At 43.3% G+C, this 27,772-nt stretch overlaps 2 protein-coding genes across 10 annotated transcripts in view; one reads left to right on the top strand and one right to left on the bottom strand.

Annotated features, from left to right (window-relative positions):
• Nucleotides 1–5,608, bottom strand: part of LOC114873724 (serine/arginine repetitive matrix protein 2) — a 151,993-nt gene extending 146,385 nt beyond the window's left edge. For 3 of the 5 annotated variants that reach the window (XM_029182348.2, XM_029182350.2, XM_029182349.2), the window contains exon 1: nt 4,527–5,607. In XM_029182348.2, coding sequence (XP_029038181.2) covers nt 4,527–4,682 — 156 coding nt within the window. In that variant the 5' untranslated portion in view covers nt 4,683–5,607. Of the gene's footprint in view, nt 1–4,526 lie in introns of all 5 variants that reach the window. The other 2 variants (XM_029182352.2, XM_029182353.2) reach the window with 2 other exon arrangements.
• An 875-nt stretch (nt 5,609–6,483) lies between these two features.
• Nucleotides 6,484–27,245, top strand: LOC114873697 (receptor expression-enhancing protein 4-like). Of its 5 annotated transcripts, none has more exons than XM_046286632.1 (9): nt 6,484–6,651; nt 17,506–17,948; nt 18,258–18,337; nt 19,041–19,275; nt 22,360–22,477; nt 22,610–22,757; nt 22,845–23,001; nt 23,200–23,829; nt 25,107–27,245. In XM_046286632.1, the coding sequence occupies exons 2-9, from the start codon at nt 17,637–17,639 to the stop codon at nt 25,164–25,166; spliced, it is 1,740 nt and encodes a 579-aa protein (XP_046142588.1). In that variant the 5' UTR covers nt 6,484–6,651; nt 17,506–17,636; the 3' UTR covers nt 25,167–27,245. The 5 variants fall into 5 exon arrangements, with proteins under 5 accessions (XP_046142588.1, XP_046142590.1, XP_046142589.1 ...); XM_046286634.1 differs by having other exon boundaries at nt 6,485–6,651; nt 17,876–17,948; XM_046286633.1 differs by lacking the exon at nt 6,484–6,651 and adding an exon at nt 16,769–17,430 and having other exon boundaries at nt 22,875–23,001.
• Nucleotides 27,246–27,772: the final 527 nt, after the last annotated feature.

Below are 27,772 nucleotides of genomic sequence, written 5' to 3'. Positions count from 1 at the left end.
CACAACGAAATTGATACCCTGCCGGCGAAACGTGGCGCGGGATTTCACGCGGTTTCGTGGTTCGATCGAGAGGTCGTTGAACCGATGCGTTTCCGATTCGTCGATTCGTTCGTTGTTGCGTCGAACAATTCACTCTTGTCACGGCTTTGAAACATTACCCTCCGCTCGAACTAATATTCTTACGACGGCAAAGAGCGCGGAGGTAACGTACGACTCTGTTTTCCAGACGACTTTCTGCAAATTTATAGCACCACTTGGGATATCTAACCCGACATTTCGGTCCTTCGCGCGATGTAATTCGCTCAAGTCCTATTCCCACGAGGTACAAATTTGTAACATCACTAAAGAAAGCGACCTTGCACCGAACGAACATAGGCACGGTCAAATTCGAGTGAAAGAAAATAGAGTAGGCGACACACGGTGCTTAGACTATCCGCCCCATCTGGCCAATTAACTATTTCGGGCAGGAAACAGTTTTAGTCGGTTAGCTAGCTCGCTCCGTTAAGTGACGAAATCCGTTACCCTTCTTGGTCAGTCTAGCAATTTCGGTTCTTTTAAATTATGATAACGACTACCGTTTCTCTTCTGACGTACACGTACCTCGTGAAAGATGAATGGCAATTCGATCAATCATCGTAGAAAGTGTATCGTTCCATGGAATTAGAACAAACCGTAGGAAAGCATCGAGATAAAAACGTAACACGCGTGGAAGAAAGACCCTGCTTTCCTACTTACCAAATAAAGCTCGTTAACTCGACTCGACCGAACGGTTAGTCAAGTTAACGACCTAAGCGAGCCACGTTACTACGTCTACGAGAGTTCCTTTCCTACTCAGAGTTTTGGAATCGTTCGGCTGTGAGTCGATCCTCAAAGCAACAGGGTGTAAGGGACAACTGGAACAATAACCGAGAAAAGGATTCCGTAACAAAGTGCGTCTTTGAACCCTGTATTTAACGACGGGAACAGAGTTTTTTGAACCCCTAAGGGGTAGAAGATAAGAAGATATATCAACAGAAATTGAAAATTGATTTCATGATCAAAAAGAACCGTTTGAACCTATGAAACGTCTCCAGAAAGCAAAGAACGCATGCCTCTTTTACCTTTACCTTTACACGAATGAATCAGCGTCGCGACGCTCCACTTTACGCGACGCAAAGACGTCGGCCACTGTGCTCAGTTTTATTACAGCTTAAGGTGAATGGAATTCGTCTATACAGAGTAAGCTGGATAGAAAAGAGTGGAAGTAGAGGGGAATATATAGATGCGGGAAGAGGTAGGGGAGTAGAGTGGAAGGACGAAGGAAATCTCAGTCTTTCCACAGGCGGGATTCTCTTGGCTTTCCTTCGAATTCCTCTTAGCAAATGGAGCATAAATTACGAAAGACCTCGGCCTCCTGGCTGCTTCTTTTACCACGGAGGACGTAATCTCGTGGGTGAGGTTGCACTTCGACCGTGTGTCACATACCTCGCAAGCAATACTCTTGTTAACCTTTTATTATTTTCAATTAGTACCGATCTTTTTAACTAGAACGAATATCGATGCTCCTTCGATGGAAGAAAACGACAAAGGTCCCTCTCTGGGTTCTTTTCTCGTGACAGAATCGAAGGGGAGCACCTTTTTCGTGCACCTGCCAGCCGTGTCCATGGGGAAGCACCGTTATGCGGCACGTACGAGGTGCATCGACGTGCCCATGGATCCTCGAGGAAACGTGCTGCACCAACACGAGCGAGAAAAGAGACTGGGGGGGCCAAGGAAGACGATAGTCCTCTGCTCGAAATGATTGGCAACTATGGAACCCGAAATTTGCGGTCGGGAAGTTACGTACGCGCCCTGAACCTAACACTTTCGCGTAATTTCCTACCGTTTGGACCTTTCGTTCCCGCAAATTATCCATGAGAACATCGGCCCTTCGTTCGCTCCGACTTTATACAAAGAAACCTTCCAAATTGTACATGCGTGGGAAGCGTTTTTCTTCCTTCGGTGATGTAATCATTGAAATTACTTGACAAAAAGTTCAATGTCTAGAGCACCGAGTAGCCCAACAGTGCCAAATACCTTGTACCGGCTGAATATTCAAATTATAGCAATCACAATGCCTGAAACACCAAGAATAGCTCGGTCAATCTGGAGTACGTACAATATTTAGACCACCTATAGCATCGAGAATACCTGGACTACCCCACGATCGACGCGATGCCTAAAACATTTAGAGTACCTAGAGCTCTTGCAATGCCAAGTAGAGTACAGGCAAGTAAAAAGTAAATATTCCAGAAAATATGATGGAACAATTAATGTCGATAGTGCAAGGGTAATTAACACCATCAGAATATTTATATAGGACATTTAATACTCGAATGTAACTTATAGGAAGCACTTCGGTTCCAAAGGTTCTACTTGAATTATATTTAAATAATTCGAACTGAATGACAGGGGAAATTAATGTTGCTTTTCCCTCGAAACAAAACAATTTTATCGGTCCCATAATTTCCATTGCTGTGTACACGATTCGCCTCTTACTCGAAATGGAATATTAACGTTCCCGTTGCACTGTTATAAATATTAATCTTAATGTTGAAATTTCATTTCAAATTTAACGAACATTTATTTTGGAAGAACCACCTCGGGATACTAATTTAGAACCTTTTTGTCGTAACGTCTGATTTGCAATAATTACAAAGAACGAGGCGGTGAAAGGATTAAAAAGAATCACAAATAGAGATACCGTCCGACAGTGATATTTAGAGTGACACAATCGTGGCCTTTGGCCACGCTTAAATATAATTGACAAATACCAGCCGCGTAATGCGAGCTGCTTGCGTTTCGCGGCGCGTGTACACGCGTCTGTATGCATACACGTGTACGTGCACCGGGAACGTCCTCGAAAACTGAAATAGTTATGACTTGATGTCGCGATAAAGCAAAAAAAAAGAGAGAGAGAGAGAGAGAGAGGATTTCTCAGGTAAGCGGCTCCCGCGCGATAGCTTATATAATCTAGCAGAAGCCACGATGCTTAACGCTCGCTTCTCGAAATTCGGCGCCGCTCTGCCCAGCTTTGGCCCACTTCGCGTTTTGGCAACAACTTCGCGGCCGTTTAACCTTGCTTATCGCCGATCAAGTTCGACCAACCTGCTTCTCAATGAATCGTGAACGCACCATGGTATCGTTCCACTTACGATGTCGCCTCTGTAAATGGTAACACCTTCGGTCGCGCTAAATTAATGAATAGATTCTACAATAGCAAATACTTTGAAGAGATGCTCTAGAGCCACTTCGCAAGTTTCGCCCTTCGTAAGCAACTCTAGTAAGGACATCCTTAAAATATCAGAATCAACAAGTGCCGATACGAGAGCACCATTTACCGCGTATAAACGAGACAGTGGCCCCCGTAGTTTTGGGCGAAAAGGTAATTAGACATAATTGATGTTGAATTTCATTAAAGTCACATGGTCTCGAGATTCATCGACACCATAGATTGTGCTTTCTTTCTGTTTTAATCTCGCCTGAACGAAAACGTCGTTATTAACATACAAAAACGTTTTGCTCCATTATCGAGCAATGAATCGCACGACCCATTAACCTTGCCTTCATCGTGTCCCAACTCGAAACACGTATAATGCAAAGAAGAGAATCTTATTGAAATTTCGATGCCACCTATCCAATTGTTTTTTACCGATAATCGACCAGTCTACCAAATATTTATCGAGTCTGCAGCATGAGAAACATGTGTGGAAGCGAAGATTCGTAAAAGTTAAAAATGACTTGACTTTCTTTGGACGAAAACAAATTATTTCTGCTTTATGAATCAAAACGGCCGCGCGGTTTCTCGATCAACTTCGATATTCGACTCGACAAATATGTATTCGATTGATAACAAGAACCAAGTTCCAACGTGAAACGTGGAATAATGTTTCAAACGATTTCTTGACGATTTAAAGTGAACTGAAATTCGAATGATTTTGCTTACAATCTTGAAATAATAACAGTTAGCATGGAAATGACCACGTTACGAAATTTTTTTTCCTGAATTTGAATAGCAAATAATCCGTCAGAAGTCAAGTAAGTATTAATATTAATGTCTGTAAAAATGGTTCTATGCATATTAAATGTAAACGTACATTTGGAACGAAAATATACGATGTTTATGTAACCGTGTTCCTTCCAATTCGAAATTTGGATAGCCTGACGAAAGAAAATCTTTCGTCTTTTCAATATAATTAATTGAAATGTTTAATTGTTCAAACTCGCGAATTAACGGTGGATGAGGTTCGTATAAAGTTCGAAAGAAAGGAACAGAGAGTTTGTTGAATCGAAACGGAGTTGAGGCGAGGTAGAAGGTAAGGTTCGAATATTCGAAAGGTCGGTCGCTAATGTAAACAGAAACGGCGTGTCGCGCGCGCGATGCCAGATAGGCGGCATGCATCGTACCGAGGTTATTCTCCGCGTAGACTCGACGTGTCGCGGACAACAATTGGTCGTCGAGTTTGTTAAACAAGGAAATGAGTTGAATTTTTCCGCAATTAACTCACCTGAAGATCGTGACAGCTGTTATCCCTGTGACTGGCAGCACGAATCACCCCTGCACGCCACCCCCACTCACTGATTTTATTCACCTTTAGCTTGGTGAAACCACTCACCGAGAGAAACCTCTTTCCCACGATCTCTTCGCGAAACTTGTACGCCATATTATGGATCGGCAACCACGGCGTGTCGAATCCGCGAATTCGGATCGCCAGCCGGGTCTTCCAATCACCCTTTCTCCACCTCCTCTTTCTCCTCCTATTCGTCTATTTAGAGTCTTCTATTTTCTTCTATCCCGAACCTCCAACCAGCGTGCCTCTCCCCCAAAAAAGAAAAACCCCACGTTATAGCACTGAATCGCGTTGAAGAAAAACCGAGCACCGATCACCACTTCGTTATTTTTCCACCAAAACACCAAGCACAGTCACTCGGACCTTTCTCTCTTCTCCTCTCTCTCTCTCTCTCTCTCCTTTTCTCTTTCTCCTCGTGATCACGTCGGACCAACAAACAACAGGGCCATGAGGCGCGCACGATCTTTCTCCTTTCTCTCTCTTCTTTCTCTTCTCTTCTCCTCTGTTGTTTGGACGATCGGCCACCAACAGCAGCCACTCCTTGCTCCTCTGAATACACGTACGTACGTATAAAGAGAGGACGAGAAGAGACAGCGAAAACTCCGAAACCGTGTTTCTATGCACTTCGTTCTCCCCACCCCCCCCTCGCGCCGTTGACGTTTCGTTCTTTTTTTTCCTTTTCCTCCGTCGCGCACCACGCAGCCGATCTTTCCCTTTTACAGCGCGCTCCGTCGTCTCTCCGTTGATGATGCCCGCACCAACAGGATTTCGCCAGCTCTCGCCACGTCCAGGACACGGAACGGGAGACACTTTAAACTTCCGGCCGCACACCGTGTATACTGGGCACACACTGTTCGGTTGACGGTAACAGCGGCGGCAGCGCGGTAACCAAGCACTCCGAACGGTACCAGTGTAAACGTGAGAGTGACACACACATGACCGGCCAGTGATATCGCGTAGCGCGCACTGCGGGCGGACGGCAGGGAGGCACGGCTCCTTCCCGCGGCTCGTGCCCCCTCCCACGCCTCCTAGTGCACCACCTCTTCCCTTCATCCGCCGCCACGGCCGCCTCGGCCGCCTCTTCCACCCCACCCGAACCTCCCGAACCAAGTAAGCCGCGCCGCGCCGCGCCGCCACCAATACTCTCCCCCCTCACCCACTATTACTCTCCCTTCTAGCCACACATCTCACCCTTCCCTCTCGGCGCCTTCCACTCATCTCTTCTCCTTTCTTCTCTTCTCTCCTATCATCGTGTTTTCGCTTCTTCTCTTCTCTTCTCTTCTCTTCGCGTTCATTTCTCCCTTCACCTCGTCGCCGGCGTCTCGGCGCCTGTTCTCTCGCATTGCTGCCACCCATCGCACGATCACCGTGGGGTGAGAAACTCTAGGGCCGTAGAACCGACCGCGAGCGAGACGCACGCGGGGCAGCAATTCCGGGTGGAGAGGGGTGAAGTGTCGACGCGAGGATCGGGTTATGGGGGCGGACTCGGAGGGTGATCAGGCGCCTTCTATAGTTGCCGATAGCCAAGGCTGTTCGATTCTCTTTTTCTTACACTTTTTATACCCTTCGACTATTGTTTGAACACAAAAAACCATCGGGAACCAGAGGCGCATTTGTAGGTTTATTATAATTTATTTTATTTTAGGAAAATCGATATCATTGTGCTTTATTGTAAACTATCACAATGATATAGCAAAGCTTAACACATTGACTTAAAGTTTAGTATTTTTTAATTACAAAGTTGATAACAATTTAATTATGGTTTCGTTGTAACGCTTTAAAGAAACTTGAAGAGATTGAAAATCCGAACAGTACTTTTAGGGTTTTGAATTTCGCGCCCGAACGCTTCAGGTAGTCACGTCCCTGCAGTCACGTGACGAAAACACGACGCGACGCCACACGCGCAGTAGCGGCCAACTGCCAGTCGAACATGGTTGACCTGTGAAGATCGGTGCTACTAACGGCCGTCCGCATTAATTGTACGTTTCTTTCGACCAAACGCGCTTTGTTAACGCCAAAAAACAGTGAATATGATATCTTCTGTCGTCTCGCGACTTGTCATGTGAGTATTTCAATCCTATATTACCGGGAACGACGTAAAATAGTACGATGAAAACGTTAACTGCGTCTGGGATTCTCGCCATCGTTAATCCAGGGTTCTTCGATTCTGTTTACCAATTTACGTCCCGATTTCCTTCATTTCTCTCTCCCGTGAATAATTTTACTCTTTACAAATATATTTTCGTCTATCCGCGTCTCTTGGATCAACATCGTACAGTCATCGAAATCGTTCAGCAGTTGCCGTCCTTTTTTGTTTTATCCCTTTTCGACAAAGAAATAATAAAAGGGTGTCATCGAGTCGGTGTGCTTGTGGAATAACGCGTATCGGATCGAATGTGCAGTGTTTCGAGTGAAAGATAAAAAAATCAAACGATATCAGCTTTACGAAGCTGTTTCGATGTGAAGGAATTATGTCATCGCGTCGTCGCAGCACGATTCGAAGAAAGATTTCCATGTTTGGTTACAAGTTCCACTGCGACGTCTAACATTGGTTACAATTACATTTGAAAATAGCTAACGGTCGACCCGTACGAGCTATCGATTTATCGACGAAACTAAAAGTCCACGACGAAACGCTAATTGCTTCTGCGTCGAGAGGCGTTTCGAAATCTCGATTGACAAAGGTAAGAGAAAATCTGTACAATTTCCATATTAGGAAAGCGAACGGTAAACAAAGATTCGCGAGTTTAATTAGGACGCGTCAAGTTGCGTTACAAGAATACTTATGATATACAAACAAAACGTTCCCTTTCGCTGTGTTTGCATAAGTAACGTCGATGCAATACCGATTTTTCATACACCGGTGAAAGTGCATTTTCTTTCATTATATTTCCTCGCGAACCTAACCTAACTTCTGACTTTCGGGTCTCAACACCAGGCGCCTACCCCCACCATTGCGGACGTACACTCGTGTTACGACACCCTGCGCATAATCCGTGACTTTTATCTCTAGTTGAGAATCTATAACGCACAATGTAAATATACAAATTTGTGCATAAATTTCAAAAATAAGTCGTAGATATAATTTTAAATATTTTTATTTTTCTTAAGGTAGTTATATTTTTATTCCTTATCTTTCATATTGTAGGTAATAAATAAGGTTTTTAGATCAGCGGTGCCTTTTGAAATGAAAATTAAAACCAAAACGAGTTTTAGGAGAAAGACGTTGTTGCTAAGTTGGGCGATGTCCTTCGCTGTTCCTTGGATGAATATGGGTTTTTATCTTCTTTTTTCGCTTTTTCATTACTTCCTCGCGATCGTAAAAAATCCTAAACCGTGGCCCAATTTATGGCAGGGTTTTCTTCAGATGACTATACAAAATCCACAGTTTCCTAAGCACAGAAATATCCATTTTTTTCTCTATGTCACACCATCGCGAACACTAGCTCAATGGCACAATGGAACTTATTCGAATACGTTTGGACGTGTTCCATAGTCTGGATTAGTGTACGTTCACACATACGTCCACCCAGTCACTCGCTCTTTATTCCTCGTACTTGTTTTCTATACGGGGCATACCGACAGTTTAAAAATACTCGGTCACGCTTGAAGAAGGATAAAACTCGCTCCCTTCGTTCGAAACAGGAAGAATCATAATGCGAGACCTTCGTGGTATAATGGCCATTGTTTTCTCGATGACCGTTGACACCGTCAGCTGATCGCATACGTGCCGTCGCGTCACCGATAACGAAATATATACACGTTTTATCTTATCTGTCAGGAATAACGTTTCGTTAGTCATTTCTTAGACGTTCGAAACACGTGTGTGTAAGGAGAATTCAACTAGGTCCTCTATTCGAGTAACAAGCTCAAACGGGGCCAGGAATTAAGCAACAGACTTAAACCGTTGTTATTTAAAGGGTACGATGAAAAATGTAAGAGATATCAGCCGGCGGTCACGAAACCTTTCTTTTTCGAAGGTTCCCCTGGGTGTATGTGGGTTGGTTCGATATCAGCTGATCGGCAGAGTTTTACGTCACGATGGTGAAGTGGCGTTGCGCATTCTCTCGTTAGGAAGCACACGCTTTGTTGGCAAACTCACAATCCCCGATAACAGGCGCGTGCAGGCTAGTGACTCATGCCGGTTGCACTTGAAAATAAACTGGAACAGACGGAGAAACGCTGATTCCAAATCGGACATAACGGCCACCTCTGAAATGCTTGCTGATCCAACTAGTTACCGTGCCAACTACGGCCGAGTCGATAATTAGGGCTTAGGATAGATCAGTTCGAGGTCGGCTTCGACTGTTCGAACGTATCTTTTTTTACTTCGAACAACCTTGTAATAGTCTACGAATTTGTGTTAATATCATAGAAATAAGTAAGGAATACTATAGATGGTACCTATTCACTTTAAGATTAAAGGGGAAAAACGGGTCATCCGTGTCCTGATGTTTTGTCTCTCAATAATGTCAACGTTATCCCACTCTTTATTATATTGTTTAAGTGCCAATGAGTCACGTGTATTCGACACGGTCTTTGTATGCCGCTTAGCATTGTCTGGTCGGTGTGCTCAAGCTACCCAAGTCCATTTTCCTTTCACTTCGTCAATATGTTCTATCCTGACCACGTGTGAACGTTTAAAAGCGTTCGCTTCTTCCTTCTCGTTTATCTACACTCCTTCTGTCCATTGGGAGAGAAAGAGCGAAACCCTGTTTCATCGGGTTCGACGACTTGAAAGAAAAATCAAACGTTAACCCTTTGCACTTTGAAAGGAACGATCAATACGGAAAGTGCAAAGACGGGTTAAATAGCGATCGTTTCGACCTAGATCGATTCGAACGGAATTTTTTCATCAAAATAATTCTCTGTCATCTCGACGAAGAGGAAAATACTTTGAGGGATAATTTCTTGGTAGAACAGAGGAACGTGGTCTGTCGTTGGATCGATGGCCCGGTGGTTGGCAATAAAAGGGTGGTTCGACAAGGACGTATATTCTTTATTTCACCTCCCTCTCTGTTCTGGTTCTCCTGTTACAGCTGTAAGGGTGGCATGGTTCTCTGACGGTTCGCCATGAATCGATATTTCGTTCCAGAAGAGCTCAGCACCGCGCTCTTCAGCATCCAATCAGCTGTGTACAGCTTGGTTGCTTTTCTTGTTCATGTCCAGAATGATTTTTCTCGTGAAGAACGTTGAAACGTGGAAAGTAAACCTCGGTAAAAGGCGGAACGAATCCACGTGCAACGATTCATTTTCCGAACGCTACGTCAACCAGGTCGAGATAAAACCTATCGACTGTCTGTTTTCCTCTTTCTTTGTCCGTTCGTGCAACACGTGTACGCGCTCAATCTGTTTACCTAGCTTCTCTGTTTCACTTTGTGACCTATATTCCCGATGTTATTGAAAGGTATCTGGCTTTCTATGGATACAAATGCTTCTTTCGTGGTTGTAATCGGTGTTGGTGACTGATTCGAACCGCGACCAGCTCGTTGCCAGGCATTTGCATAGAATCGCGTTTGAAATATGTTGAAAAGTTGCCTGTCTCCGAGCCGAGAGAGAACCGGGACAGAGATTTTTATTTTAATAAATTGTCGGAAGACGTCGGTCGGTCACTCAGACATTTTATGTTGATCCGTGAAGAAGGACGGAACTGGCGAGCCAGAGGATGAAAAAGTACGACGAACGAGCCGCATCGTAATTAGCGAACGGCATTCTTAATTATTCTAATGAGGGCAATGACGTCACGGGGTCGAGGATCCTAAGTACTCGAGCATATTACCGCAACACCGACGCAACTTCTCTCTTCCTCTCACGTTTTTTTTCCGTCCCCAGTTGCCCTGGCAGCCTTTTGAAATGCTCGAGGCCTCTTTACGCGGATTTCTACTCGTCGAGGCTCCCCGTGTCGTACGCTCAGCGGAACGCAACGTAATAACACGACGGAACATAGAACCCGTTGACGTCAAATATCGAGGGAAGCGATCGCTTTGAATCACGAAGAATCGCTGGTGTAATCGTGTCCATTTGCCGAGCGAACGATTATAAAGTCTAACACGATTTCGTGACATAAAAGTAATGCGAAACAGCACTTGTGGCATATCAATTTGTAGCTTAAAATTTCCCGAAAATGACTATGTAAATCCTTCGTTGATAACTCTTCTCCTATAAAATCTCATCAATTTTTCGTCTGAAACTTCATCGAAAGCGAACGATTCCTTAGGGGGAAGAAAATGCGATAGCTTTTGCCAATCGAACCAAGGATCGTTTCCCTTGGTTCGCACAGGTAGATAACGAGAGTCGGCGGTTCGTCTCTCGTTCCGCAATTTCTTTTGGTTCGAGACTCCGAAAGCATCGCGTAAAGGAGAGTAGAAGAGCGAGCGGTTTTGATTTACACCCTCCTTTTTCCCGCCCTCGTATATAATTACGCCATTTTCTCGCAGGCCAGCCCATATTTCTTCGTCCCTGGAGACGCGCCAGGGAGCAAAAGTGCACGTCACGAGGGTGTGGTAAAGAGCAGGAGGCTTGGTAGAGCGGAGGAGGGTTGGCGGCGGCCAGAACCCGAGGCATCGTGAGGTTCGTCGGGGTGATGACCCTTTGGGCGTACCTCGAGACCTTTACGCTCCTGGTATCGCCGCGATATATATCCCTACCTCCTTCTATCACTCCTTTTCTCCCCCTATGAATACTCTTTTCTTACCTCTTTCGTCCCTTGTCTTTCTCCTTTTTTTTTTCTACCGACGCACCTTGCCCCTCTGCACTCCCTTTTTTATCCGTTTTCTGGGTGGCTGATGGCGAGCCTCGAGCTGGTTAGATGACCCAACGGAAAGAGGATTCAAACGAGAGTAAGGGAGAAAGAGCTTTTTGTTCTGTAACGGGTTGTTTCAGGGACGCGAGAGAAAATTCGTAGGTTGCAAATTTATTCTTTGAATTGAAATCTCTTTTCACCGGATACGCGTTCTTAAAAGTTCGGTTTGCATATGCAAGCTGGCCACGTTCGAGAAAGTTGAGCGCGAACCGCGTGGGAGGTCCGCGATTCACCGCCATCCATGTTTCGCGGGTCTTTTATAGCACGGATTTCCCAACATTCCTAACAACACGCGTGTGCTTTCTTCTTCCACTTCGAAGCTTTATATTTCATCTCGGTAGAAGTTTGGTTAAATATTTTGAAACCTTAGAGATAAATGTTAACAATTATTGCGATGAAAACTCTTCCTTTGTTTGAATTTTTCAATCACAAAGGGAAGCGCTTTTGGTAAATCTGAAACTTTTGTCCGTCGATGTTTTCGTCTCGAGTGGTGCTAAATTTTTTTCTCCTTCCGTTTCTTTCTTTTCTTTATTTTTTCGTCTGGTATTTCTGTATGACTGTTCCCTTTGGATTTTCGCCTTCTTTCGCCGACGATCTTTTTCTCTCCGTCGAAAGAACGGCGCTTCGACGTTGTAGTCGTCCGCTACTCTCCGCTGTTTAAATATAAACCGAAGCGCAGAAGTGGCCAGCTTCCAGTTCGGGCGTCGCGACGCTCGTGGAACATACATCCGACGAAAGGCTAGCTAGAAAGATCTCCTCGTGCTTAAACGAACGCGAGTTCAGTTCTCGTGGATCGTCCATCATCCCAGCATTTCGACGATTTTCGAGGTGGAATTTGGCCAGGGATCCGTTTCCTAAACACCTTGGAGCAGAATCGAGAATTATAAAGTCGTAAATCATTTGTGAGAAGAATCGAGTGGATCGGTGCTAAAAGGAGCAGCGTTTAAACGATTGGAAATTTCCGAATGGTTTCACCGTTTAAGACAATCGACGCGGAATCCCTGAATCGAGAGAGTTTAATTGGAGTATCAGAGATTTTTTTTTTTGAACCTTCCCAACGAGAAGGTGGTGGGAAATTTTCAATCGGCACTCAGGGTGGTTATAGTTCGAAACTCATCCAAAAGTTCAGCCAACTCGATCCGGAGAAGTCTGTATAGCAGCAAGTAGAAATCGGAGCTCGTGTTTTCGCGATGTAGCAAGAGGCTTTGATTATCACCCGGGGGAGTAAAAAGTTTTTCAAGAAGTTTCATCAGAAAACACGAGAAGAGCCTGCGAAGAGACTGGATATTCGATAACTTTGATTTTCCTTGCGATTTCTCAACGAATGTTCTTGCCGTCGATTTAAGAATAGTCGATCGGTTTATAAAAAGGTGTTTATAGGAACGTTTTAGTTGTTTCGTGCAGAATATGTCTTCGAACGTAAGACAAAGATATCGCATTACGATCTACCTCAGCGACGGGGTCATCGTGTTTTACATCTGAATTTCACCAACATTTCATACTTCACGGAAGATTCTCCTTTATTCCACGAACCGTTCGGACGAAATCCTTCCTGTTCTCTTTTTTCTCTGGTTCAAAGTTTCCGAAACTCGACGGTGGCGACTGATTAATTCGTTCGCGAGCGGAATACCGTGCGCCATTCATCTTTGTCAAGGGACGAAAGACGAGCGAAGATCCCGAGGGATCGGAGAAAAATAGTCGGAAAGGGAGACAACCACGGCAAGAAAGGAACCGCTCCTTCGAGTCCGCCACTTAGAAAACGTTAGTTGAATCGCTTAGCTGGTCGTTGCACCGGAACGACGTCGGTCTGCGTGACAATCACGAGGGACCGGTCGTACGTGCAAGCTTAGAATCAGAAAAACCGATCGACCTGGTCGAGAGAAAGCGATTCGTGTCCTAAAGCGAAGCCAAAAACACCAACTCGACAAATTTGTCTGGAAGTATTCGTTTCCAAAGCTTGCGAGATATTTCGAAGAGCTGGTTAAAGATATCTGCAAGATCGCAAGAACATCTTTTGTACAGTGACTAATCTATCGATCAGCTGATGAACGGTTCTCGCGATTGAGGCCAATGTTGTACCAGTTGCAAGGCAACGTTTCAATCGTTTCATTCGAAAGGAAGCAAGAAACGCTGTTACAATAGCGATCGTTATTGTGTACGAGACATACAATTTAACCCATTATCGTTCCGTCGTGATTATCGAACTCTTCTGTCCATTAGTTTTGTTGCAAAGGTTAACTACCGATCCAGTAAGCGAAAGTCGATTACGTAAGATAGATCTCGTATCTGTACAAATTGATTTTTGATTTCAAATTTAAAGTTTCATTATGACTTGCCCTTTGAAAGGTACCACACCAGTGGCCGTGCCCACGGTGGTGAGTTACTATTCCCGAAATTTTCATTTGCCAGTTTTTAAACGCGTCTCGACAGTGAACACCGTGTCTGTGGTATTTTTGCCATCTCCTTTAAAGATCGCGACGGGAACGTAAGAATGAGCAGTCGTATAAATTTCATTATACACAGTCAAGACGATACTATAATTTTCAGTGTTAGCGAATATGTTATCGTTTCTATCCATTTGTCTCGACGTAAGGTAAAACGGAGGCGGTACACGTGTTGCTCGTAATTTTAGAAGATTTCATTGCGTAAGAATTTCACGTTGCTAAAGATAAATAACCATTTGCTAATCAACTGAGAATATCGCGACAATTTCGCTACCAGCGTCTCAATTAGAAAGTCATGTACGTCATTTATGTATCACGCTATTTTATCGTTGATTTTTATTCGTAAAACATATAATAACATGTAAGAGTAATAATTGAATAAATGTATACGTTTAATAATCAATGTATCCAGCGAATTCGTTAGCGAAGGTGTAAAAGTTTCCTACATTTATCTATGAAATTAATATGCGGATACATTAACTAATAAGTGTATACATTTAATGAATTATTAGGACACTCCTGGGTATTATACATATGTACACTGCCACAATTTTTGCATCATGTTACACGGGGGATCTACTGTATCGAAAGCAGCAATAAATCGATCGAAACGGTGAATCAAACGGGGAGAATTATTATATTTTCGACTTTCTTTTGTCCCTCGTTCGTCCAAGTTCCTCGAGTCCTTCGACGTCGATTTCATCGCGTCACCGTTATGGATTACCCGCATGACTCCTTGTCGCGCCCATTAATCTTCGTAATTAAGCGACCGTTTACATGCGACGTGGCAATATCTCGCGCATGTACATAAATCATCGCCACGAAGGTGAAAGTTATTAAGTGTTTTTAATACTAGCAATAACGTAAGATCCGGCCAATTTTTGAGATTAGAAGCAGTATCATTCTGAATAAGAGTTTTACGATTCTGCTTTTTCCTATTAAAAATGTCTCGCAGACCTTTCGAGTTAATTAACAGCGTCGAGAAAAAGTTTCAATCAACCGCTAGAAACAAAGGATCGGATAAACGGGACATCTTGAAGGATGATGAGCTGGCAGGCTCGGTAGAACACATCGTTCGCTGTGTTTCGTTGCAATTTCAAAGATCCTCGGTCAAACGACACTCGGTGAATTTGGAAAAGTTCCAAAGACAATGGAGTTGAGGCTACATTTCTCGGCCACCCCCGAAGAAAGAGATCTCTCGCTCGAATAAAGCGCATTAACGTTGAGACTCGTCGAGTGTGTTTTGGCACGGAATCGCCGAAAATATCGGTCTAAAGAAGCTGCAGATTAACGTCGAGCTAAATATATCGCGTTGTTGCAGTTTTTCAAGCGTCGAGCTCGTTCTTTATCAGGTACATAGCAATCTGACGTTAGATAGCTCGGGATCGGGTTGATGCTCCTCGTCCTCGTCTGAAAATAACCGGACACGCCCTCGTTACGATGTTTTCGTCGGTCCCTCGCTCATTAGCGCTCCAAATGAATCGGTCTAGCTCGCCAGCTATACCGCGTGCACGCTAGCCATCGCTCGTTTGCTCGTGAAAAATTAACGTAGAACCGTTCTCGATACGATAGCGACAGATCACGAGTTCCGTTCGAATACGCGAACCGATACGTTTCAACGAGACGAGGGGAGAAAAAACGTTAATCGTGATCCTCCTATCCGTTGGAGTTTTAATTAATGGAGAAGAGATAATAAAGAGGGACCCGAGGGAAATTGTGGCTCCGGCGAAGGGCCACGATTAAAATAGAAAACTGGGTCGACCCTGAAGCCAGATGAAAAGTTGCTGCCTCTTGCCGCGAGTATCGAACACGTATTCCCGTTATCGAACCCTATTTCGAATGAAACACGTCGCATCTTTACTTCTTCTCTCCTCTTTCTTGTTTATTTTTTTTTTTTTCTTTTTCGGAGGCTGCTTTAATTAGAAAAGTGCATACGGATCGGCGCCAGAATGGACGCATTTTTTTTCGCGCACCAAGAGCAAGGATTTTCTCTATCGACCGACGGGGATTCCAGGAAAGTTTGTTGAAACGAAAGTAATCATTTCGAATGGGGCTTTTTTCATATTTCCGCGCGGAACGTTTGAAAAATAGAACGGGAAATAATTGCGTTCCGCGAGATGAAAATACTCGTTCCAGATTTTCCGCCTTTCTCTTATTTTTTTAATCCCCGTATGAATGCATTTTGTTATGAAAAGAAAACACTGTGCCGGTCTGTTTTTTGGTTTTGTTCGTGGTGAAACGTTTTAGAAATTCATTGATTAAACGTTGGAATCGGGAGGGGAGTTTGCATCGAACGTGGCTGTTCGTTTTCGAATTTAATCGGGGTACAATGGTCGTAACCCGACGACATCGAGACCTCTCGCGAGAATACAATGGGGAGGTAAATTTCCTTTCGACAATCTGTAAAACAATAACTGTTCTTCGACTTCCGTTGCGAACCTTTCTCTGTTCATACCCAACGAGAAATTTCTGTTAATCGAACGGTAATCAATGTATGGATTAAGATTACTCGTTACAAATTCCGACAAACTTTCGTAGCCTCTGGTATTTATAAACACAGCTGCGTGTAGTGGTTCTGAACTGGTTGACCCGGTATGTATTCTAATTTCGTGACTAGTGCTCGTAGGTTCACCGAAGTATCCGGGCCGTTAGCGTTTCTCCCTGAAGAGGTCTCTTCCACATGCTTTTAATTGAATTACTTGATTAACCTAAGGTTACACAATCGTAATAGGAAGGTTAAACAGCTGTTTGCCTACTCGTCCTCTGCCAAGGACTTATCAAATGTCGATCGACCGCAGAATCTACGCGAAATGGATGTAAAAAAAGAATTTCAACGCGTAACGCTTGTTAACACGCGAATAGTATCCACCGACTGCGCATAAAGGACGCCCTGTTACGCAATCTATGACAATGACATTGGTGACAATCATTGAATTACCTGCTAAGCGCAATCGACTGTAGTTTCGCGCGATTCTCGTTGGAAGAAGCTCGTTCCGCGATCCGATCCTTCATCTATCCGTTTCAAACAGTCTCGCGGGTATATTCAATGTGCGATCTTGAACTTGAAAGAGTAGAACACAGTCAGCCAGACGTTTAGAAACATAGCCTAGACGCTTAAATAATAATTCTTCAGAATTGGTTCGTTGAACCAGAAGCGAAGCGGTTCGTTGTTATCACTTCCAGGCTGTAAGTTGGCTCGATTTCGTGGCTCCATCACGCGACAGCGCCTTAAGACGCGAAAATAGAGTCTGTAGATCGCCGATGCAGGCGACGCGACGCCGGCAGAACGTAGCTATACGAGTTTAGTCTTTAACTGGAAGCATCCGCGTGCGGAACAAGCCACCTCCTCGTACTCATCTTTCGATCGAACAGTGCCGAGATAGTCAGTGCGATTCTTTCGTCGAAACGAATCAATTCAGTCGGTCGAGGAACGATGCAACAAGTGCATCGAATCGGAGCCGATGCGTGGAATTTTCCTCGATCGAGTGAAAATTCCTGATTCGATCGATCGTTGCACGATCTTCCAACGAGTCACGAGCAGACGGTGGCCTTTCCGAATTCGACCTCTCTCAGGCTCGATCTTTTCTTCGAATCTGTAAGCAATTCTTTCAAAGAAGACTCAAAGATAATAAGATTGATATTCAAGGAAATTTATCGTTCGATGTTACAGTTTGATGCGTCGAATTGTATCGACCACGACGACGACGAGCATCGAAAAGCGTTCGAAGCGACTCGATAAATCGCGAATCGTTAGCGAATCCAAGAGGAGATCCTAGGCAGAGAGGAGTGGTTCGAAGTGGAATGGAAACGAAAACGGACGAGCCTCGAATGGGCGATCTCGATGAAAATCCGTTCGATTGGATGATCTGTAAAAGCGGTGCCCGTCGAATATTCGCCGAAAGCTTGCTCTCTTGCGTTCGATACTGCGCGAACCAAGTCCCAAAGAGAATGACCCTGGATCGGCTGCGAATCCTGGCCGCGTTGCTGGTTATCCTTATGCCCAGACCTCTAACTTACATTCTGTTATATCCAATTTTCAGATTAGTCTTCGGCAATTTATACCCGGCCTACGCATCCTACAAGGCGGTTAGAACGAAGAATGTAAAGGAATACGTGAGTATACCGAGATAGCGTCGATGCAGAACCGACACAGCACACGCTGAGAAAAGTACTGATATTCCATTCCATTAGAAACGATTATGTTTGACGATCCCTAATTAATAGGGGAGTTTAGCTCGAGCAAGTTCGATGTAACCGATAACATCGTCCCGATCGAACATCGTTTCCTACGCAAACTTTGCTCGGCAAATGTTTATCGAGGCTTTTTGATTAAAAATTGAAACGTTCGTTTGGAAGAACGTTGCTCTTTACATAATCACATAGAACCCACGTGTTGAGCATTTGGTATTTTTACATTTTCAGGTGAAATGGATGATGTATTGGATCGTATTCGCGCTGTTCACTTGCGCGGAAACCTTCACAGACGTATTCTTCAGCTTTTGGTGAGCGATGCATATTAAAATGCTCCTAATTGTTATCTTTCCAAAGTGGATCCGCGATAATAGCATGCCCCCGCGAGAACAATGAATCGTAGAATTTCGTTTCCATCGTAGCCCGAGGGTGAAGGGGTTGAAATTCGCGCCGGCGGATCGGTCGTGGTACCCTTTTCTCGCCGGAAGCGAGTGAAATTTCGGGCTGGCCGGGGCCAATAAACCGCGGCGAACCCGCTCGCGCGGTCCGTGGCTCACCATCGGGAATTCCGAAAGTCTAATTTCGGCCTGGATGGATATTGGCTTACATGCACTTCTGAGGATTCTGCCAGCATTTTCGTCTTCCGTCTCTGCTGTTCCTCCCTGCTGTGCCAGATTCTCTCCCTTCATACTCGGGTTACGACCAAAAAAGAGAGCACCACGGTTCCTCGTGTATTTCTAGCCGGGAATACCCTGCTGTTTTCCTCTCCTCCCTTCTCCTTTCCTATCTGTCGTTACCTGAACACTCCGACTACCCCAATGGTCACGATTTTCTCTTTTTTCCCTTTTTTCCCTGCTCCCCTTCCTCTTCCTTCTTCGCGGTTCACCGGTGCGTCACTCGTTTCACGCCTGTTTCCTGGTTCGAAAAAAAGAGGACATTGTATTCTAACGACAGAAGAAATGGTCCCCGAAGGATTCGACGCGTAACGACGCTTTCTCCTTCTTTCTCCCCTAGGTTCCCCTTTTATTATGAAATTAAGACGATCCTAGTAGTATGGCTGTTAAGCCCAGCGACGAAAGGTTCGAGCATCCTGTATCGGCGGTTCGTTCACCCAGCCTTGATCCGGCGCGAAGCTGAGATCGACGACGCTTTGGCTCGCGCAACCGAGCAAGGTTACACGGCGGTGTTACACCTCGGCACCAAGGGTGTCAATTACGCCACCACCGTGCTAATGCAAACCGCCATCAAGGTAAGTTCCAAATTTTTCGAACCTAAACACCCATCCATACAACGGTGCAGTAACAATGAAATCGATCGTCTTGTACGTTCGTTTCCATCCGACGACACTTTCTTTATTCCACGAACAAAACGATCGATATCAAAAAATCCATTGATCTCACAAATCGTAAACTCGCTTCAATAACAGCTTTTGACAATCGTCCCCCACCACCAGCTAGCTAATCATTCGATGTTTTTTTTCTTGATTTTATGTTTTCGTTCACCCCGCACGCCTATCCTGCACGCCGTCTAATCAAAACCAAAAACAAAAAATAAAATAAAAAAAACACCGACGTCGACATCATCACGAAACATCCGTTAACCATCGACGACCGTCATCTCGGGTCCCTTTAACAAACATCGTCGCTTAGTAAAATTATAATACCATCACCGTTGTACGTATGCGTGGCTGTGTGTGCGCGCGTGCGTCTTCCATCCGTCTGTCCATCGTGTGTGTTCAATCTGTATATATCAAACAAACGCTCCACGACGGTCACATACATGTACAAACAAAAAATACAAAAAAAAAAAAAAATCAATACAATGTCAACGATTGCATCCCGGGCGATTCAGCCTTTTCGGCAGTTGAATGCAAACGTGCCAAACGAACCATCAACGAGCGGCGCTCAATTGGCCTCGGGGGTTTCTAGCTCGGCCAGACCTGTACCAGCCTCGACCTCGCAGAGGGTAGCGGATCAGCTGGACGGTCAGCTGGACGAAATCGCGAACTCCGATCAGAGCTCCACCACTAGCCATCACGATCTTCTTCTCGATGGAGAGATGCTGAACGCATCGGACAGCAGCACGGACTGCGACGAGGATATGATAGAGTTAAGATTGTTCGAAGAGGAGGAAAGAGAGGAAATGCAGGAAAGGCAGGGGCAACAGAAGCGGACGCGCTTGGCAAGACACCACTCTGCCTCGTCTCACGACAAATGGCTCAGATCTAAGACACACCAGAGCACCATGGTGTACTTTAAATACAGCGACGATGATGATTGATTACTTTCCTCGAAACGACCCGTTATAATAATCAACGCAACGTTCCTTACTTTATTTCTTTTTTTTTAATTATTTTTGGATAGACAAAAGATTAATATCCAGTGTGTGGGTTTGTTTTTAAGCCGTAGATTCCCTTGATCGTAATTGGTAACAAATTTATTATTAAGAGATTCTACTGGAATATCAAAATAGCACCACCATAAAAGATGGTGTTTTCCTGGGTGGATCCCTTTCTTTTTAATTATTTGAAAATTAGTGAAGTGAGTTTCTTTTTCTTTTCTTTTATCAGTAGGATTCACGAGGAACAACTTGGCGAGTTTAAAAGAAGGAAACAAAGCTTGGTGGTTGAATTCTTGAATAGCGTTTAGATGAATCTTATCAAATTAATAACTGTGTGTCTTTCCGCAATGTCTGCGATTTATATACTTTGTTATACTATTTAGGATTACGTTGATAGTTTTAAGGGTAGTCTAATGCGTTTCTACTGCTGCGAGCTCAAAGTAGTTTTAGCGAATGCGAATGAAACTCAGTGCCTTTTGACGGGATTTCTAACGAGGAACAGAAATTCCGTTGCGTATCGTTGACTCGACAAATCTTAGTCTATCGACATACATTTTGACGGAATAAATTTATCAAACAATTCTTTTTTTTATAATTTCTTTTTCGTATTAATGCAAGAAATTATTTTCTTTGTACGATGATGTTTTCTTAGTTTTATATATAACTTTTTACGAACTTGTATTTTATATAGTCGCCGATTTCTAGCGCCTGGATCGTTCAGCCTTTTCAGCTTTAAATAAACTGTCGAGCACTTCTGTTTTATAGTAGGTAAAGGGCTAGGAAATAGTTAAGGACAATCTTTAATGCGAATTACGATTGCGCTGAAAGTCGAAAGAAAGAGTTGAAGACTGTAGTGTGCTGAGATAACTGGATGACTTATTGATACGATAGCATGGATATAAAATAATTTTTCACAAAGAATTTGTAATGGCACACCTGTTATCTCGTCACGCGTTCTGCTTACGAAATGTATGATCTTACCTTTGCGCACAAATCTGTAGTGTTTCCAAGGTACTCGAAAGAAACGACCACTGAGAGATGTAACACGAGGAAACTGTTCTCCCGTTCATAATACACTTCGAAGATCAGATCATTTTTCGTTTGTTTTTTAATTTGAATAGAACACTTTTGTTTAACGTTAGCACGGGAAGAGGAACAGTTCCAGTGGAACCAAAGTTTCGTACCGGATGAAAGAACATCTTAGATTATATAAGTAAGACGATTTTATATCCGATCCCAAAGATTTTATAAGATAATAGCACGACGATATGTTTCATTTTTTTTTCTTTCTTTTCGAATAAACGTATCCTACCGATCAAAATTTGCTCCCTTTTCTCCGTTTTCGCGGGAAAACGCGGGATTATCGATTCCTCTTCTCTTCGTGTCGGGCAAAATGCTGTCGAACGAGTTGCTCCAGTCGATAGAGAGAACCCAGCTCTATCGTTGAACGCTAGCTAATTGACTCGGTGGCCAGAGTGTGTGCAAAAAAAAAGGGAAGAATCGCATCCGGATAGACAAGAGAGACGAGAAAACGTGTATGAATTGCCGAACACGGAAGTCCTAGCTCGATCGCTAACTACACATAGGACAGATCGTACACGCGCTCCACTGACGGCTGATAACACATTAACACCCTTTTTCCGGGTTGGTAAGAGTTTCAGTTTTTTCTTTTTCTTTTTTACCATTCTCTAGGCGCTTTCCTTTTTTCGTTCTACTTCTACGCTGCGCTCCGTCGATGTCAATTCGCACTCTCGCTGTTTAACCCTTTCGTTACGAAACCGTTTACCGAGACGGTTAGTAAACTATAGTAAAAGCTATTAGTATCGTTAATGTAGCAACCCTTCCTCGAGACTGTAGCCGCTACAGCAGGCACCAAAGTTTCCTCGGAATAATGCAAACCGTAACGAAGGGGCTAAACAAACGACGCAACTATAAAAATCGAACGATCGCGTTTCTTGGACACCTTGAAAGATACCGAGAATTAATTTTTCAGGGTGGTGGCGGTTTGGTGCAGCATCTGAAGAAAAGCTACAGCCTGAGCGATCTGACTGGCGAGAAGGAGGACGAGAATAGAAACACGCCGCACATGCACGACGAGACGGACATGGAAGGTTATTGGCCGATTATACCGCTTGCCAATTCTTGAAAATTTCGAAACGTCTTTGTCTTTCATGCGTTTCGAAACGATACCACGATCTTACGTTAGCGTTTTAAGACCCGCATTGATCGTTTACGTTTTCCAGTGGAGCCTCGTCGAAGAGAACACGTCGGGAGAAGAAGTTACAGTCCTCGTCGCACGCAGTCGAGTAGCAACCGCGTGGAGATGTACTTCTCCGAGGTGGATGTGGATGTCAGACAGCCGAGATCCAGGGAACCAACGGCTAGCTTAACGTACGTAGATTTCGTCATTTCCCCTGTTGTATCGGTGTAAATCTTTCGAGAAGTAATTGTTAGAAATTCACGTTCGTTTCATTCCAGTAATATAAGGTCCTCGGACGATATTTCCAGCGGTTACAGTAGCGGAGAAGCGTTGCAATCCACTCGTACGTTGCAGGGTGACTCGTTAGTACGAACGTCGAGCGTCGGTGCAAGAACACGGGCAAAACCTCGCTCTGCCACGAAGAAGACCACAGAGGTAGTAAAAATTCGACCAGCTTAATTCCTACAAAAACGCGAATCAAGGTTTAATCAGACGTTTGTAAATTCATGTTAAAAATAGTGCTTCTTATTAAACTTTGATTCGACGTTCAAACTCGATCGTTTTTTTTTCGCGGATTCGTCGCTTCTCGTCGATTTCAATAATATATTTATCGGTTTTCTATGGGATCCGAAGGACTCAGGAGAGGATACCGACGGCAACGATCCTCATTCCTCCACAAACATCTCATTTCCGTCACCTTTGACTCGCGTGACTCCTGAACAAGCTCTCGAGATCTTGCTTCTGCTCTCGCAAAACAGCAATGTTGCTGATTATATCAAACTCGATCGTGGCCTCTTTCTCGCAGGTAACAACGATCATTCGCACGAAAATACCAGTCAATCAGGCCCGCAGTCATGTGGAAAGGAATCGGAATCAATCGAGCCCGTTTCAGTCGCGGAGGTGCAAATTATTCAGAGTATAGAAACGAAAACTGTCGCTGAACATCCGTTGCCTATAAGTAGCATAAATAACGATGCACAGGTAGAACAAATTAAATTAAAAGACGAAGAAATTGAAGCAAAGATTACAGACGTTCCATCGACAGCCCCTGAAGATTCCGTCGATGATTCGAATCGCACGGTAAGCGACGAGCTGTGTCAGAATAAATTCGACGAACTGAAGCAGCTTCTCAGTGATGCTCGCAAAGCTGTTAACAGTATCGTGCACACTCAAGAATCGAGTGTCACGGAGATAACCGTACCTGAAAAAGATTCGTCGTCGAATGTGGACATCAAGGAAGTGGAGAATACCGAAGACGTTAAGGTATCTACAGAGACAACAGATTTAATAGTTATTAAGGACGTTTCAGAGAACGAGAACGCCTCGTGCGTGGACGATTGGACATCCTCGAACGCGAGTAGAGCAGGGAAATACAAGAAGAAACCGGCGCCGAAGGCTCCCCTCGCGAAAAGCGAAGAAGATCTGGAGGAAACTGATTCCCAGAACGCGTTAAAAGCCACTTTGGTCATCAAAACTGGGACTTTAAAGACGTTCTCGAATACTAGCTCAACGAAGGACGTGTTCATTGCTCACGCCACAGATGCGAAGCCGAAAGGGAAGAAGTCGAAGAAACAACGTACCAAGGATGGTTTCTCGAAACTGTTGACGATCCCGAAAAATATCTTTCACAGTGCTTTTTCTAAAGAACAGAAGGGCTCGGCCAAGTCCGAGGATTCCGTCTCAGATATCAGCGCTTCCGAATCCAGATCGAACAGCATCGATTCGCAGGATACGATCATCGAATTAGCGCCGAAGCTTTCGAGCTCGAATCGAGAGATAAACTTGCAAACTGATGATACGTCGAACAGTTCGGACAGTTATGTTCTGGCGGCGAACAACGATGCAGATGAAGTGAACGAAGTTAAAGAAGAAACTAAGGAAACTGAGATTAACGAGGATAAACCATCTGCGACGATGAGTTCGGAATCACAGATCAGAGAGATGTCTCGTTCACCTAAAGCTGGGAAAAGATTGGAATCAGATATTTATTAAGAAGCTTTCGTTGATGTTTCGAGTGTAAGAATTAAGAGTTAGACGGGTCTGTTTGACTGGTTTTCTATAGGCAAATTAAATAAACCCCTTGTCATTGATCCTTCCACACCCTCCTCACTCTTTGTAATCACGTTACCATACTGGATATCTGGAGAAGAGAAACGGATCGATTCGTTCAGATCGTATGAAAATGATTTCTAGAGTGTTTTGTGATTACTTTGATAAATCACTAATCGCTTAACGAGTGGTACTCCCTATTGTGTTCCCTGGGTGTGCATGTTGTGACATCGCTAACAGAACAGTAGCAACAGGTTGACGAAGGATTACAGATAGAGTAGATTATTATTAGAAAAGAAAATATATATATAAATTTTGAATACTTTCGTGTGCCTGTAAGTTAGTCGTTGCTTTCACAACAAAATTGGTTTTCTCGTGAAAGCAACTTTCTTTAAAGCTAGCGTGGCGTGTGAGGTGTTTTAACGCTTCTACTTTCAAGTTCAATTTATTTGATAAATATTCTTTTCTAACATTGTGTTTTATTTTTTCAGATAACCAGCTTCGCTACCCTCCCCCGCAGCAAGAAGACAAGCAAGAAGAAGGTGGCATGAAATTTAGGAACGGCTGCTGATCGCATCAAGGAATAAGAGCGAACATCGTCCTCGCACTACGAAGTGCAACGATACATGATCAGCAGCGAAATCTCACGGAACGCGTATAAATGCATAATGCATCTAACGACGTTGTGTGCTAGCACTAGCATTACTCGGATCGTTTGTACATATTTGCCTCGTGATACGAAATTCTTCTCGATTTACGTTCGAGTATCCTTATTAAATATTAAAACCTTCTGCTCCAAAGGATTTATATGCAGTTTTAACAATTTAATTAACGTTTCTTTCTATTTGCCATTGGTATTTTATTATTTTAATACTAGCTGTATATCGAATTTCAAAGTATCGGCTTTAAAAGACAAAATGAATAATTGTTAAATAATCGATGGTTTGTCATAAATAGCACCGTTGTTCACGGTCATCCAAAGGATTCGTGGTTTCACCTAATTGCTTTCGATTGCATAACGTTATTCGGGTCATCAAGTAAGATTCGAACCGAGTTTTTATATGTATATGATAACGGAATGGTGAACGATATCAGAGGAGAGGAAGGAAGCAGTGTGCTTATTGCACTCGATCAATGCGTTGCTTAGGATCAAGCGTAGATTTCACCGACAAAGACACGCGATGTGTCTCCGATATATCCAGGAAAATCGCATGGAATTCTGTTTCTAAGCTTTTCTATAATGTAGTCTCGATGTTTTGTAAGGCGATTTGTCAGGGGCGCGTGATGAAACAAGGAGGAGGTTGCGTTTAATGAGAAAGAAATGAATTCTAGTCAGCAAACGATACTTACTCAGGCAGCTGTCGACTAGTGCCACTTGAAATTTTCTTAGTTAGCGATTGTTTAACGAGAACCGTAAAGATTAAACCAGAAACTATCGTACGAATTGGGTATTTTTCACAGGAATTAGAAAACGAATTGCTGCGCATATTTGTAAAAACAGTAGGTGATAATTGTAAGGTCCCGGTAACGACAAATTTATCCGAAACGCTGTTGAACATTAGCGTGTGATAATTCTTCGATTTTATATGCTTCTATTAGAGAGGGTTCAAACTAGAACGGAGCAGAGATGAAGGAGACGTACCTTGCGTTTTCTACTTTCAAGAAAGATTAACTTGCACTTCCTTTAAAGTCTAAGTTTTGTTCATTTTTACCATGGTGATGTATATTAATATCGCGAAACTTAATTTGTTCGTAACCAATTTGATCCTTGAACCCTCGCTTGGATCTAGTGCATATTACTCTCGTAATTGCAGCTGTTCATATTTTTATTTGGATGCACGATTATCGTGCGGAGGATTTACGCACAAGCGCTGCAACTATTTCAAAGTAGAAGCGGCAAAATATTTAATTACGAATGTTAATGAATTCGTTCATATATATCATTTAGGGATCTGTTATTGTATAATTGTTGTTTTTATCATTGCACATTCTGTAAAATATTCACGACTGTAAATGATTAGGAAAAAATGCAGCTGATGCGAGGAATTAATTTTTCTTTCAGAATTTGAAAGGAAGCAATCAAAGCTTTGACTCTAAGATCAGAACATTCGCAAAGGTCTTTTAGCATTTGCTGCATTTTTTTTTCATAAGACCTTGATATTTAAAGCTCGCCAGAGAAAGCTAATTAATTGCAATTTACATGTATCGTTAATCCTTAGCTACCTTGATATTTGAGTGTGAATGCAAGTGTATGAAAAATTATGAAAGAAAGTGAAAGAGTGAAAGAAAGAAGAAACGAATAAGAGAATATGCTCAATTAAGATTCTTTGCCCATATTTAATGGGAGGAAAGAAAATTCTTGAACTCCTACGGTATCTCAATACTGTTCGGGCTTTGTTCTTTGTAATTATTAAGCCTTTTTGGCGCATCGATTATGTGCCGCAAACTATATGGTGCTGCAAACTTTTTAATTTATTTTATAGTTATATACCCTGGCAGCATAAGAAAAACGTGTTCTGAATGTAGAGAATATTGAAAAGTTTATGGAGGGTGTGGATAGATTGGTTAACAGTATTTCGGTTTAAGTATGTCTGTAGTTAATAAAGTGACATTAAAGCATTATACATTAATTTAAATGCAAAATTAAATACTTCGTAAAAAGTAGTCCTACATTCAATCTTTAAAAACCGCATAAACTTCTGCAGACACCCCACGATGGAATCGGGTAGGTATGCACAGAGCGCCACAAGTAGTGCTTCGGGGTTTCTGAGACCCCAATATGAAATTATGGCGGCATGTAAAGATAGTCCCTGTTGCTTCGGGGTCCTTGGAACCCCGGATGGTATACTATTGGTATAGTGATACTCCCTGGCGTTTGGGGTCCTTAATACCCCATTATGATATCAGGTCGGTACGCAGAGATACTCACCCCTGGATAATATCAGGGCCGTATGAAGAACCTGTATAATTTTTTTCCAGAGTTTATTTAATTTACTTCATTTATTTTTTTTTGCTTATTAAATATGCTTATCGAAGGGAAATAAAATTTATGATTATATCCCCCTTCTGGGTCTCAGCCCAGAACCCCATTTATTTTACTTTTTCCAGTTATTTATATAATTTTATCCCTTATTATAGACCAAGACCATCTCGGTAT

The sequence above is a fragment of the Osmia bicornis genome, chromosome 8, assembly GCF_907164935.1.
Source record: "Osmia bicornis bicornis chromosome 8, iOsmBic2.1, whole genome shotgun sequence".
Classification (NCBI taxonomy): Eukaryota; Metazoa; Arthropoda; class Insecta; order Hymenoptera; family Megachilidae; genus Osmia; species Osmia bicornis.
This window is presented reverse-complemented; position numbering and strand designations above follow the sequence as displayed.